General features: G+C 40.6%; 1 protein-coding gene across 1 annotated transcript in view; it reads right to left on the bottom strand.

The window, feature by feature from the left end:
• The window catches only part of Tmc1 (transmembrane channel like 1), a 200393-nt gene extending 189027 nt beyond the window's left edge, over positions 1-11366 (bottom strand). Inside the window, exons 1-2 of the mRNA XM_035441572.1 lie at positions 11270-11366; positions 9823-9975 (exon numbers count right to left, since the gene is read on the bottom strand). Of these exons, the coding sequence (XP_035297463.1) occupies positions 9823-9975; positions 11270-11366 (250 nt within the window). The remainder of the gene's footprint in view (positions 1-9822; positions 9976-11269) is intronic.
• Between the last annotated feature and the right edge of the window lie 4615 nt (positions 11367-15981).

Below are 15981 nucleotides of genomic sequence, written 5' to 3'. Positions count from 1 at the left end.
AAAACAAAAATGTAGCATGCTTCCTTAATGACCAGGATCTAACACAAAAGATCTGGCTTAATTCATGAAAGCAGCATTATGGGATGGGGTCATAAGCCAGCTATAGCATTTGTTTTGTGGCCTTTTCTGTGAGTTGTAAGGCATACAAATGAAGAAATGAAGCCCAGCTACTTCCCCAGAAAGAACTCACCCATCTAAGAGAAAAATTTAAGCAAAAAAAAAGACATACAGATGCTATCTTCTTCACTGTCCTTGAGTTTATAGGAAAAGTAGGGTCAGGAGAATGAGTTGGAGATGTTGTCTTATCCTTGTAGCTGTGTAATTTGTAAAGGAAAGAGGATACACATTACAGCTGTATGAAATAATCCATTCTGTGTTTGAAAACTTGGATTTCATGGAAAGAACTGGACAACGAAGGGAGAAAGAGAAAGAATAAGGTAGAATTGATAGAAGATACCTTCAGGCCCATCTTTTCTCTTTTCTTTCTATTTTTTCTGGTGCAAAAATATTTTTCTCTTTTTTAAATAAATTTTATTTAAATTAAAAGCAATCTTATTTTATACACCAATCTCAGTTCCCTCTCCCTCTCATCCTCCTATGCCCCCCACCAACTCCCCATTCCACATCCCATCCACTCCCCAGGGAGGGTGAAGTCTCCCATGAGAGATCATCAAAGTCTGACACATCATTTGGGGCAGGACCTAGGCCCTCTCAAGTGCATCTAGGCTAAGAGAGTATCCCTCCATAGTGAATGGGCTCCGAAAGCCCATTCGTGCACTAGGGGTAAATACTGGTTCCACTGCCAGAGGCCCCATAGACTGTCCAAGCCTCCTAACAGACACCCACGTTCAGGGGGTTTTAGGCCCATCTTTAACACAGAAGGAAAATATGCAATTCAGCATTAAGACAAGAGCTTCAATAATATCCCAAGATAGGAAACAATGATGATCAGGGGATGTTTTGCCTCTGAACTGCTTCAATTGGGAAAGATTTTTTTTTTTTTTCAAAAAGAGGAAACAAAAATTCTCAGTCTTTCTTATGAGGATGTGGGACATGAAAGTTGATAGGACAGTATGAATGTTGCAGAAGTGGACAGAAACTGAGAAATATAAAAGCTCATCTCTCCTTGAGATAATGACTACACGATCAGAGGCAATGCAGGGTCAATCAGTTTCTTGTGGAATGGTTCCTCTGAGCCATTAGGAACACTTGGTTGTCACTGGTTGAAGTTCCAATAAATATTAGGAGCTAGACGACATTAGAGGAAGGACACACATTACTGAGGAACCTGGGTATGCAGTCCATCGTGTCCAGATAAGATTGTGTTTACAGAACAGTTGAAAAAGAACTTTGTTCAGCGGGATCTTTGGGAATAGAATGGAGTGGTTCTCCTGAGGGTCATGGTGGGACATAATCTGTATGAGAGAAGAGAGGCCTTGGCAAATCATAATGATTTATACTGTTATGTAAATTGGGTTTATAAAGTGCTTAAGCAATCAGGAGGATATGAGAAAAAAATAAAATCAGACAAAAGAGGCCATTCAGGTCATTTGAAAGCAAGTATGACATTATTGATGTGGAGGCAAAGTTCCTAGAGAAAAAAAATGGCAGAAAGCCAAATTCACTGTTCATGAGCCTGTAGACAGCTGAAGAGCAAACAAGTTTACCAGAGGACCGAAGAAAGAAGTAAAATGGCATAGCAGCAAAGCTGAAAATGATAAATTCATCCCAGAAACAGGCAATTATTCTCCAAGAGAACAGTGTATACATTTCTCAACTGGTTATAGAGATTTTTTTTACCCAGTCCAGTGTCTTTTCCACAGCCAAATGTGGCTGATGGAAAGTCAGTGGCCACCCACAGTGTCAACCCAGAGCCTGTGGGATTCAAGAAACCAAAGTCAGGTGAGCAGCTAGAAAACAGTGTGTTAGTAATGAGTGTAACATAAGCCAGCCTCACTACTGAGACCCTAGGGGATGAGATGTGCTGTGTGCTGCGCCAAGGACCTAGGATAAAGTAGCAGAGCAGTTCATGGGGAATGACTATAGGTACAGAAAGCTAAATAACATAGTGTCTCCCAACTGGATGTAGTTTGAGACATCTGTAATCCCAACATCTGGGAAGCAGAGGCAAGAGCATCATGGCTTTAAAGTTTTTCTTTGATGCTTGACAAGTTCAAATCTACCTTAGATCACATGGATCCCCATGACAACCGTGGTCACCACCACCAAAGAAAAATAATATCACAATATCTCCCATTCAGGCACTGCTATAGCCAACAATTGTTGCGAGTGCTACAACTTTGTCATGTTGTAGTGGATCCTCATAATACATTTGTTTAGTAAGTAAATCCTTGGCTGATGTAAAAAAGATTTCATTATATAATGCCCAATTTAGAGATTTAGAAAAGTGTTTGGAAGGTAGAAAAGTGTTTGGAAGGTTTGTAGGGGCATACCTCAATAGTAAGGATGGGAAATCAGCTCACATAGGGTGCAAAATGATATCCAGACGAAGCATAAATGATATCCAATAAGGTGGGGAAAAATCATACAATAGCTTATGCCTGAAAATGCTAAAACAATGGTTAGAGTTTTAACAAAGGTACTTTGTTAGGTGGGAAAAGTCATACTCAAAAATCAAAGAATTTTAGAAGAAAATTCTGATACTAAAAGTGAGATACCACCCCATGAGTTGTTGACCAGGGTTTCCTCTGAATCCTCCTCCCCCCAAAATACTACTAATATTGATTGTATGCCAGAAGAATACAGTAAGAGAAGGGTCTATTGCTGAATACACTTACGTTTTGTCTATCATACTTGAAGAAATCAAGCTGAGACCAAGCTGGAAAGCTCTGTGACTGCTGACTAGTTTTCATAGTGATGAATGGCACCATATAGGCTACTGTATGTGTAGGGGAGATTATTGCCAACAGTCCTGCTGCACTATGGTCCCTATATGATATAGTACCTAAACTAAAGGCAGAATGTGCAGTAGTTGTATGACTGGCCTAACGGTGGCACAACTTTTATGGGTATGACCAACTACATTCCAATTAGATTTAAGACCTATTCCACAGAGGTGACCTATGTTTGGTACTATAAAAAAAATCTGTGGCTAAGGAGATTGCAAGCTCTATTGGGGAAACCATTTCTATAGTTAAGTGGATACAATTTGCCTCTCAAATTGCCTTCTAAACATTTATGCTTATGCCATAGATTATTACTACAAAAACTGCTTTTTGTAGCAGGAGTATGTTACTTCAAAGACTGGTAATCTAAAGTGCTGATAAGAAATGAGTATTGCTGTAGTACAATAGCTGAGTGCTTAGCTCTACATGGGAGAAAATAACCACACAGCTGCATCACTCCAAGTCTCAGAGTATATTGTAGAAAGGGGAGCAGAAAGAATGTTAGAACAGAAGAAGGGGTGGATCAGTTGAGAAGATTGTCCTGAGGGTATGAGATGGGCAGTGTCATTTTGAAATTACCCACACCAGACCTTCACAAGACTGGGCCTGCTGTCCTTTCCTTATGGAACTGAAGGAGAACTCATGGGCCAGAGCGTGCATCTTTTGATCTCCTTGATGATACGTAACTCTTCATTCTTCTGCAGTGGTGTAGCTAACTATAAAATATCCCCACTCCTGAACCAATCCTTCCTTCATGCTTCCTCAACCTCAGTTAAACTCACTGGTTCACCAAGCTAGACTTGAGAGAGATCATCACTTGGTCTACCATCAGTACTGTCTCTGAAGTCAATAGATGTTTATTCACTTATGCCCAGGAAAAATCACACAATATTAACTATCATTTTGGTTTTGAGGGGTTTTCTATGTTAAATAAAAAGTTTTGCAATGTATCCCAGCCCGGTCTTGAACTCATGATCCTCCTGTCTCAGTCTCCTATGTACTGGAATTATATTGTGTGTCACCGTGTATGACGCCAATTGTTAGTCTTCCCTCTTTCATTGTCTTCCAATTTCTGAGACATCTATTAATTGACTTTATCCACACTACCCCACCATAATCATATTCTTTCAAGCTCTTTCTTTTTTCAAGCTCAGCTGCTCAGCCTCGCTCCCTCAGTACACTACACTACACACACACACACACACACACACACACACACACACACACATATAAATCAAATTCATACTATGAATTCACCTCATTGAGCTAGGTCCAGGTCTTTTCATCAGATTTTTCTTCTTCTTAAATGGAAAATCAAGGAAATCCAAGATGATGCAGCCTTAGCAAGCTAGCCATACCATGACTTTACAAAAAGAGACATCAACTACCCAAAACATGTTTAGGAGGCAGAAAGAAGGTGGGTTGATAAGATCTATGACTTCAAGAATAAAAAAGAAATTACTGGGGGAAACAGTACATGTCTTAATAAACTCAGCTTATCTCACTTTTGTAAGAGTTATCATAAGACAATTTAAAATTACAATAAGAAAAAGCACAGCATTTAAGAGTACTTAATTGTAAAAATTAATTTAGTGAATCTTTTCTCCAACCCACCATAATAGGTAAAGAAATTGATGCCATCCATAGCAGATTTCAGATCAGCCTTCCTAACCTCCACCACTACTGAGAGTCTGGAGAAATAACTCGTCGTTGGAGACTGTTTTGTGCATTATAGGCTGTTTAGCATCTACCCACTACATGCCTTCTTCCAGTGTGACAAACATGTCTCCAGACAATGTCCTTAAGGAGGCAAAATGACTTAGAGCCATTTTCACAGATGCCAGGAAAAACTTCTTACCCTGCTTCAAGGGTCAGTAAACTATAGTCCCTGGACTTTGAAAGAAAAGCCACTGCATAGTTCTGTAAATGAAGTTTTATTGGGACATAGTCACACTCATTCAATCTCATTGTTTGTGGCTGCTTTTTCACTAACAAAGCAAAGTTGAATAAGGGTAATAGCAATTGTCTGATCCACAAAACCAAAATGTCTACCATCTGGCTGCTATCAAAGTCTTTGCCAACCTCTATCCAAGTTTACTAGTTTAAAATATTTTCTCAGTGATAACTTTTTATAAATGAATTTTTGCATGAATCTGCCAGACAGAGCATTCAACTTGGGTAATTTGAGAAAGTAAAGTATATGCTACATAAATAAGACAGTGATTTCAATGGCAAGGCAGGGTGTAGCCAAACAACAGTCAAAATACTGGACCTTATGGGTTTCTCAAGGCCTGAACAACAGAAAAGCAAGATTGCCATGTAAAAAAGAGATAGAGAAAGGACGCCTGGCCACACAGCATCCTGCCCCAATCCATATTAGTGCCATAAGTGGCAGATGCAAGAGGGCAAAAAGAGCCCAGTGAGATCTGTGCCTCAGGATCCTGAACTGTGTGCCTAGTTTCACTTGCGATGTGTTTGCAGACTTGTCTCTTCAGCTATTGCTTCCATTTCCTTTTCTTTGCCAGTTGTGACAAGTCTATACAGTCAAAGTCAGGTCAAAATGTGACCACAGCTATTTCAAATACCTCATCCTCCTAAGACAAGATAGGGGAAGAGAGGGATGGGGAGGAAAGACTTATCTGGTCTCTCATTTTTCAGTAAGAAAGATACTTTATAGAAGCTCCAAGTAGATGTCATCATTAGTAATATTAGCCCAAACTGGGTGGTGTGTCTTTCCAGAGACCAATCCCTGAGCAAAGAGGGTGAATGTCTTAGTCACTATTTACTTAGTCATGGATATGACAACTACTTTGACAAAAGCAACTGAAAGAAGGAAAAGTTTATTTGGGCTCAACATCTGAGGCGACAGTTCATTATAGTGGGAAAATCATAGCAGTTGGTCGCATTGCATCCACCTCGAACAGGGCACTGATAATAATGAATGCTTACACTTAACTTGCTTCCTGCTTTTCATATAGTGTCCCAGCCCAGGGAATGGTGCTACCCACAGTGGAATAGTCCTCCAATCTTGGTTAAGCTAATCAAGATCATTCCCACGGGGACACCCAGAAGCCCATCGTCCAGGTGGTTATTGAGTTGACAGTTGAGATTAACCATCACATATGGCCATGACGGGGTGCCCAGACTTTTGCTCAAATATTATTTCGGGTGTGTCTATGAGGGTGTTTGGAAGAGTTTAACATTTGAGTCAGCAGACAAAGTAAGCAGATTGTTCTCATTGATGTGGGTGGCCTCATACAATCTGTTGAAAGCCTGAACAGAACAAAAAGGCTTGAGAAAGGGAGACTGCCTTCTGCCTGATAGTGTTCAAGGTAGGACTTTGGATTTTCCCTGCATGCAGACTTGAACTACAGCATGGGCCCTGCCTTTTAAACAGGAACCACACCATCGGCCAACCTGGTCTTCAAGCCTACTGGCTACAGGTCTGGGAGCTCGTTCAACTCAACAATCACACGAACACAGTTTCTTACACATGGCTATGTGATAAATGCATGTATTCTACTTATTGGTTCTGTTTCTCTCAAGAAGATTAACTGAAACAGTCTTCTAATTCTGTGCTAGAATTTTCAAACCCATGTTTAACATTCCCAACAGATGTAACATTGAGAGTTTCCAAGTGAAAAGCAAAGTAGAAACTTGTTTTCTCTTATTCACCCATTGACTTGTCAATAAGAGTATTTGGAGGTTTTACTAAGTGCTAGATTTGTAAAATTTATTGCTAGCTTCAAATAGTTCACTGAGTACTAATGGCAGCAGACACGTAGCAAAAAATAAGTTAGAATTTAATAACTATAAAGCAAAATTGTGGACCGGAGCAAACTAAGAAGGGGGAAGCGGCTGCTGCTAGAGGTTTCCTGAGGAATTAAGACGACAAACAAGGGGTCATTGGGCAATGGAGGACTTTTTCCTGGAAAAAGAAAAGTATTGCAGGCAACTGACAAAATATGTACAATAGCAGCAAAGTGAAAGTAGTCACATGTTCAAGAACAGCAAGGCTTTCTTTCAGTTTCAAAAGAATGCATGAAATGACATCACTGCCGTGTAGAGGCTCCCCCCATTTTCTCTCCTTACTGATTGAAAACTGGGGTCTGGCTATCTGTAGTCTCTTTCTTCACCCCCATTGCTTTCTAAGAAGCCCTGATTAGCATTCCAATTTATGAGGTATGTTTTTAAGGAGAGTGGGGAGACAGTAGACAAGGAAAATTATTCTTAATTTCAGGTTTTTGCTCTTGCTGGTGGTTTTCTTTTTACTTGAGGTTAACACTGCTGAGGAAAGTAGATTCATTGATAAAACTCCATTTAAATAATGATTGTCCTTCTTGTGAAGTGAGAGAAATAGTTGCTTTTTATTTCTTCCCATTTTTTTTTTCCAGCCCTGGGGTCAAACCCTGAGCCTCTTGCATGCTAAGCAAGTGTTTTGTCACTAAATTACACTTCTAGCTTATATCTGAGTTGTTTCCATTTTTATCTAAAACACAATAATTTGGGAGCTAAACCATGTGGCTCAATAAGCATTCAAGTCACCTTCCTAAATAGGAGGAAAATGGTTCCTTTCTTCCAGTCAAGACAGAAAGTCTGTTAGCCAGTGGTATACCATTTTGTAAAGCTCCTTCATTTGGGTTGAAATTTGACATCTTTAAACTACTGTAATTTTCTTTCCAGAACTTAGCAGGTTGTTTGTCTCCATCCTTGCCTTCCTCACCCTCACAGGTGACTCAGGAAGAACTTACTAAGTTCATCAATCACATCACATAACACCCCTCCCCTTTCCTCTGAAACATATTAGAAATAGCGTCTGCTCTGTCTTATATGCCTTAACTCTCCTCAGAGCACCCACCATGCTACTGTTTGTCTGTCTCTCTATCTGTGCCATTAATAACTCTCCTAATAAATGTCTTTCCTCCAAAGAGCCCACTTTATTCTCTTGCTGAACCCCAAACTTGAAACTTGAAGAAGTCTTGACTGAAGTTGAACTGACGTTCAGTTGGATGAAGTTCAGACAGCAGTGTGACTGAGTCTAAGCAGTGACTCCAGACCCTGGGCATGGTAATTGATTGATAGAACCGTGACTAGGCTCACGTCCGTGAAATCCAAGACATTGAAAAATGAAACTTTTCTATTGTTTTCTCTCTTAAGAAGCCATATCTTTTTCTTTGTGCTTTATGAGGAGCCGTGGAAGGTACTATTTAAATCCTGAAGCAAAACAACTGGGATGCCTCCCTCTCTGTTTGCTTCTCACAGTTGTTCTAGATTAATCTTCCCTAGGAATCATTTTGCTGCCTGAAAGTTCTGTTAGCCACAGAGATTCAAGCCATGTAGCCTGATGTCAAAATTACTTTATTACCTGGCACCAAGCTAAGCCCCGTACTTAACTGTCCTCTGTGTGTGTGTGTGTGTGAGAGAGAGAGAGAGAGAGAGAGAGAGAGAGAGAGAGAGAGAGAGAGAGAAAGAGAGAGCATGGTCTGTCAAACTCTTTTGTGGAGAGAAAAAGAGGTCTTTCACTTATTTTAGGGAATAAAGATTGTGATACAATGATACAATTTATAGACTTAGGCTTGATGATGATGGCTTTGCTTTTTTGTTTGTTTGTTTTTTGAGACAGGGCTTTCTACATAACACGGAACTTGCTTTATAGACCAGACTCGCCCCAAACTTGCAGCAATCCTCCTGCCTCAGTCTTTTGAGTTCTACAGACATGTCCCACCTCCTCTGGCTTAGACATGTTTTAGCACAAACGCCTCCAGAACTTTCAACAAAGAACTCAACAGTTCTTTTAAGTTCAAATGAGCAACAGCCTGCAATGCTCCCAGCTAATATCACCTTCCAGGGCATACTCTGCTGTAACTCCACAGGGACAATATATTTCAGTCACCAGAGCCCTTTGTGAGTACCTGTAATGGATCAGGCATGTACGGAAGTCTATTCAGCAGTAATAATAAGAAACTATCACTAAACTTTCGGTTTGCTATTTGTGCTGGGCCCTGTGCCAAGTAAGCATTTTCTACGTATTAGCTCATGCTTCACAGCAACCACATGAAGCAGATGTCATGTGTTTCTACCATTTGCATGAGAATACCAGGGAGTAGAGATTGAATGAATTGCTAAAGTTGTCGGAATAGCTAAATGCTAAAATACATATTCAAACCAGAGTCGACTGTGATGCTAACTCCCAGTGCGTTTTATTTATTTAGAGGAATTGGCCCTTAGGACCTAAAACTTGCAGCACATATTCATTTGTTTGACAAAATATTTCAAATTCTTCTTCAATTAATGCAATTCAATTCCAGAAAACATCATTCTTGCCCCATTAGCCATTACAGTGGTTAAAAATATTTCAGTCATATTTTACTGATTAATCAATATGTAAATTTTTGCAGTCTAAAATTTTAATTTTAATCCAATTATCATGGCCAGCCTTAAAGCTGACCACCGATGATAATTACTTCCTGGTTCTCATTCCCTTATACAGCCCTCTCCCCACCGTGTCTCTAGGTTGGTCTCTGTGGCCTATGCCGTATGATAACAGCAAAGGTGTGTTACTTCAGGGCTGGATTACAAAAAGCCTGTGATTTGTATCTTGAATTTTCTCTGTCTTCTTCTTTCTCCATAGTCACCAGCCTCAGATCACCTTATCTAAGAGAAATGGGAGCTGCTTTATGAAGTAATTCAGAAAGCCTGTTGAAAAGCCACAAGACAAGAACTAAAGTTTGAAACCATCAGCCAAAAGACAGAGGCCTGCCAATCATGTGTGAGTTAAGAAGCTGGGCCTTCCCCAACCCATCCATCAAATGCGGCCACAGCCCCAACCTTACTGGGGACCCTTAATAAAAGCTGAATTCTGGACCTTGAGAGCTTGTTTGGAGGTTCTAGCAGGGGAGCGCAGCTACTCATATACCCTTGACCGAAGACTGGTCCTCCTCTATTCGGGGAAAGTCATTGTCTTCGATTGAGCACACAGCTTCGGGAGGGGGGATGCACATGGAGCGGTAAGGGAGGAAGGGGATGCCCCAGCCTGCGGGGCTCCGGGAATTCGTGGGTCCGAGGTGGACTAAGCCTGAAAATAAATGGGTGGGAAAGAAAATCAAGACCAAGCAGTTTTTTCCTTGTCAAGGTCTACTTTATTAAACGCAAACAAGGAGTTTTTAAAGAGAAAGGAGGAAGTAGAGAAAGGAAGTAGGGGAGGAATGGGTGTTAATCTCCTGTGGTTATCTCGAACACTAACCTAAGGGGTGGGGTGCTTGACTAATTGGGGGTTTAGCATGGAGGTCGCCAAGCCTCTTGTAAAGAGGACTTTTATATCTAACCAGGGCTGGCTCCTGACCAGGGGACACCCGCCTTGACAGCCAGATGAGCCCAATCAACTCTGACAGTCAATGGGGTGACAGATGTTGAAGCCAGATTGCCCTCACATCCTGCCTGGCGGTGGTGGCGCATGCCTTTTAACTCCAGCACTCGGGAGGCAGAGGCAGGTGGATCTCTGTGAGTTGGAGACCAGCCTGGTCTACAAGAGCTAGTTCCAGGACAGCCTCCAAAGCCACAGAGAAACCCTGTCTAGAAACACCACCCCCCCCCAAAAAAAAATAAAGCTGAATTCTGTTCCCATTCTCCAAAGGCATGTGTTGAACCTACTTTAGAATGAGGTTCTCCACAAAGGTAAATGAGGTTAAATCCTGATTCATGTAACTGCATTTTAAGATAAGGCCTTCTAAGGACTGATAAGGTAAAATGAGGCCCTTGGGTGGACTTAAATTTAAGCTGGCTCATAGTTTATGACAAGAGGAACTCAGCACTCAAAAGAAACACCAGGACACATGAGCACAGCAAGGAGGCAGCATCAGCATCAATGAGAAGGAGAGAGGCCTCAGAGGGAAGCCATTGAGAGCTCCTGGTTTTCAGAGCTCCGGGTTTGCAGTACTGTTTATGACAGCTGCAGTAAATTGGTACTAGCACCTTGATGCAGAACCATTCAGTTGGCCTAGCCCTGGCTCCCTGACCCACAGAAAGCATGAGGTGCAAATAATTGTTTGGAGCTGCTAATGAGGTCATTTGCTATACAGCCATTCACCACTCAGCTGCTTGGATTTTTTTTTTTTTTTCATATGGTGGCAAGCTGCACTTCTCTTGCCATATGTTAAAGATATTTTTGTTTTGTTGTCCTAATTGCCCAGAAAGTATTTACTCTGGAAGTTCATTTGTATTCTTTCCATCCACATCATTTGACTTTAAAAGGAAGAGAATATTATAGAAGCAATAGATTAAATGAAGGAGATCTTTAAAATGATCTAAACTTTTACAAATACTCCCCTGTAATCTATATTGCCTATTTTCTACACTGCTGATACCTAGATTATCATTGCGGCTGTTGGACAAAGCTTGTGTCAGTCCTTGTTCCATTTCCTTCATGAAATAGCCAACATTAGAAATACAGAAGGCAGGCATCGTCGGTCCTGCTCACTGCTATGCACTGTATTTCACTTCTTTCAACTGCTTTTGAGTTCCGATGGTGATGAAAACTGACATGTTTTGCATGTTTTTTGATCCAGTGTTATCTATTCATTTGGTTAGTGTTATATGGTGCTTACTATGTGTTAGGCACTGTTGGAAACATCAACAATGTGCCAGTAAATAAAACAAAGAAGTACCTCTTCGTGGACTTTGTAGAAAGAAACAGCAATAAGCATGAACGCTGGGTGAAGTTTATGGCGTACTGATGTCAATAACTGCAACACAGGCCACAAAACATTACTGGTTGTGACAAACTCTCCTGGGTGGTGGAAATGTGAACAGACTGTGCTGAAAAGACAGTGTTTCATAAAGAACTACATATTTAGTGGCTGGAGAAATAATGGCCCAGCAATTAAGAGCATGTATTGCTCCCCTGGAGAACCTGAGGTCGGTTCCCAGTACCCACATGGTGGCTTACAATTTTCCGTAACTCCAATTCCAGGGAACCTGACACCCTCTTCTGGCTTCCGTGGGCACTGCACACATGTGCTACACAGACATGTATGTAGGCAAAATACCCCAAACGTAACTAAATAGTAAAAAAATGTAATGATTTAGAAACAGGAGAGCACAATTATGACTATTGTTAAGACCTAGGAACCCTGTTTCAGGAATGTGGAGGCCACAGCCTTCTTGCAGTTCTTCTCAGTTTAAAGCTACTTTCATAGTTACTGTTTATTCTGATGTGCAATTCCTCTCTGCATTTCTGTTCAAGATTATTAGGAACGCTTATTGGCAAAAGTCACATGTATTTCAAATGTAATAATAAACAAGGAAGTTAAAAGTCCATTACTTATCCATGTTTTCTCTTTGAGAATGAGATTTAGCCACAAGAAACTTTAGTATCAAATAATGATAGCATTCTCCTATTACATGAAGGGCACTTATAGTCCTAAAACTAAAATGGGACATGGCCATGGTTAGAGGGCACTTTTTAAAAGAATGTTCTTATTGGTATATATTAATTATTAATTAGTATATATATTAGTATATATGAATATATTAGTATATATTCATTGTGCAAACCAATGGACTCCATTAAGGCATTTCCACAGTTGTATATAATGTACTTTTATCATATTCAAACTCATTCCCTATCTTGTCCCTAGAGGGGATGTTTTATATTTAGCTCTTGACCATAGGAATCTTTCTTGCCTAATGTAGTCATGAAATTTCTCTGTCTCTCTGTCTCTCTGTCTCTCTGTCTCTCTGTCTCTCTGTCTCTCTGTGTGTGTGTGTGTGTGTGTGTGTGTGTGTGTGTGTGTGTGTGTGTGTGTTTGCACAAGAGAAAGGAGTTACTTTGTTGAACTTTACATTTCATTAATTACACATGCACAGTTATGGCTATAGGGTTGGGAACAGGCAGAAAGCCAGAAAAATAAGCAATAAAATAGCCTTGGAGTATGATCAGCCATGAAGTAGCAAGAGGTCCCTCAGTGACTCCAGTAATGCGTTAATAAGCCAATAAAATGTGTGATCATTTTTGATGCTCAGAGACCAAAGCTCTCAAAACAAAGTGATTTACTTGACCGATTTCCCCTGAGTCAGGATCATAGTCTCGCTTCCTGGGATCCCTTAACTCTTTATCAGAACCATCTGGACTATTGAAAAAGTAACTACCACAGAGCCCTGAAAACCACCTCCATACCCCGTACTGGAAATGGCACTGGGAAAAAAATAAAAATAAGATGGCCCACAGTGGGTGGCAATCTGTCCTTTCTCCCACCACATCCCTAAACTAAAAGCCATAGACTAACGAGTGGATGCACTTTTGTTTTGTGATGAATCACCAGGTTTGGCAATTTCTATATAGTCAGAAATATTCATTGGAAATGTAGTAAACAATCCCAAAATAGGACTGTTTCACCAAGCACACCATCAGTCTCCAAGAAAGGTGAATTAGTCACTAAATACACCACCAAACTGCTCTCACAGGTCCAAAGTCCACATCTGGTCCAAAGTCCACATCTGGACTTTATGCTCATCTGGGAAGTAGAAATTAAACCACAGGAAAACCATGGCAACTCGTGTGTGTGAAGTTCTAAGTCCAATCAGTGCCCACAACTTGTTGGCTGAGTGACTATGAAAATGCTGCCTCTTTTTCTCAAAACTCAATTTCTTCATTTGAATAATACCAGTATCCAATGACTGACACGCCAATTCAATGAACTGGCATCTGAATAAGGCATCCAGAATGGAAAGTACAAAGTGCCCAACAAAAGCCAGCTGTTAAGATGTTAGAGCAGTTATTCAGTGAGTAGTTTTGGGATAGCAGTCTGAGCAGGACCTAGGAACTTCTCCAAAGCCCCATTCCTCAGATATCTGCCCCCAACCCAGATTCTAAACCAGTTGAATGAGACATGATGGGATTGGGCCCTGGAATTCTTAACAGCTCTGCAAGGAATGCTGGGACATGCTCAAGTTGTTTGAAAACCATACTTCGAGACAGTACATATGTACACCACAGTATCCATTATTAAAGATCTATGCTTCTATATAGGGAATGTAGAATCCCCCAATCTTCCACTCTCACTTCCAATTCTTAATAATTTATCTATTAATTGCATGTGTGCATGATGTATGTATGCACGTGTACTACCTCACACTTGTGAAGGTCAGAGTACAACTTTGTGGCGTTGATTCTCTACTCTTTATGTAGCTTACAAGGAACAAAGTCCGGTCTCCAGGCTTTCATGCTGAGCATCTCTATCTGCTGAGCCATCTCACCAACACCCACCTGTAATTTTTATGTGGGATTTTTGGCTGAAACTCAGTACAAGACCTAATTAAAAAGTGAAAAGGCACATGTTTTATTAGCTTTAGAAGTACCAGGGGGAGCTCTACACACGACAGTAACTCCAACATCCAAAGCCTGATACTTTTATCCTATTTCAACAATGAATGGTGAAACATGGAAGGATTGGCAGGACCAATGGACACATAGACTTTAGTGAAGTCTAAACCGTTGCCAAGAGACATATGGGGCAGGTAGAAGCCAGTAGAAGGTCAGCATCACTTCGGAGTTTGTTTACTCAGGTTCAAGTTACCCCAGTCACAGACTTTAGTAATGGGCCTCGGTGTAGGAATGATCTCTCTGTCTCTGTCTCTGTCTCTCTCTCTGTCTCCCCCTCTCTCACTCACTCCCCTCCCCCCATTTCTTTAATGCCTACTACAAGTAGGGATAGTCTTCCCTAATGGCCCTTTTTAGCTTCAGTCCCTCAAGGGATGCTGAATGCAAGTGACTGCTGTACCAAAGGGACATGACATCCTTTGAGGGGGCCTGTCCTTACCTACTTCAGAATACTAAATTTTAAGAATCTCAATATCTAGGTAAAGAACTTCAGAAGTCATGTGGGAACAATGGGGTTTGTGGGGGAACATTTTTTTTAAAGACTTGTTTTTAACTTTGGAAATCGAATCCTCAACAGGAAGGCCTAAAGATGTAGCCCAGTGATAGAGCACTTGCCTAACATGTGTGAAGCCTTGCGTCCAAGTCTTCAGTACCACAAGAGCAGAATCCTAAACACTACACAAATCTGGTCAAAGAGATCTCTTACTAAAAATGTATAATAGATTATAAACTTTATAAAGCCAAAGACACAATGGGGAGCAGAAAACTTAATTGAAAAGAGCGTGATCTTCGATATATCTTAAGTGCCACTATTTGAATGTAGTTTATTACTCACCATCACGCTTCTATAAACAATACTAATTGACTATAACACCAAAAGTGTGCTGAACAGGGAAAAAGCTAGAAATACCTACATGTGCTTTTTATTGATTGGTGTAGCAACAAACAACATGTGTAATTACAGATAAAATTGTCATTTAGAGTAAGGTGAACCAGAGTGTGCTTTGTGCAACTTCATCCTCCACATTGTGGCCACAGAGCTTTTTTAAATATAATCATGTCACCTCCCCCACGTAAAGGACCTAATTGGCTTCTTGAAGCCTGGTTCATGAGAACCTTTGTTATTTGGCATACGCCAATATCCATCCTGCAATCACACCTGCTCTGTGTAGCTTTCCTACACCCCAGCTCTTGTCATTAGGAAGTTGGTCTCTCCTTCTCCACCCTCCTGAAAAATTCTGTTGTATTCCCCATAACACTTCATACATCGGATTATAATGGTTGCTTAAACATCATCCTCTCGACAAGACTTTTGGTAACTTTTACTGATGGAAAGATGTACATTTTCATTTTTATGTTCCCAGCAGTTGGCATGAAACCTGACATATAGAATCCACTTGATCCTTTACTTATATTGCAAATGAAATCTATGCATGAGCCACAGAGGCTGACCCAGGAAAACACAGCAATCACCTACATACAGCCTTTTTCCAGTCTAAGAAGGACTGAAATCTTGACATTTGAAAAGGGAAGCCTGAGATTTGAGAACCATGGCACCACAGAGACATGCTATCTTGTGAGTCAGAACTCTCTCTAACTGTTGCAATCATCTTCTGAGAGCCACTAAAATTATCATTTTATGTAAGGTGTTCTAATCACCAGGTTAACATTGGTCTGAATCTTACAAGTTTAATCTTA

This window comes from Cricetulus griseus, chromosome 3 (genome assembly GCF_003668045.3).
Source record: "Cricetulus griseus strain 17A/GY chromosome 3, alternate assembly CriGri-PICRH-1.0, whole genome shotgun sequence".
Taxonomy (NCBI): domain Eukaryota; kingdom Metazoa; phylum Chordata; class Mammalia; order Rodentia; family Cricetidae; genus Cricetulus; species Cricetulus griseus.
Note: the sequence above shows the minus strand (reverse complement) of the source record. Positions and strands in the feature narration are given on the sequence as shown.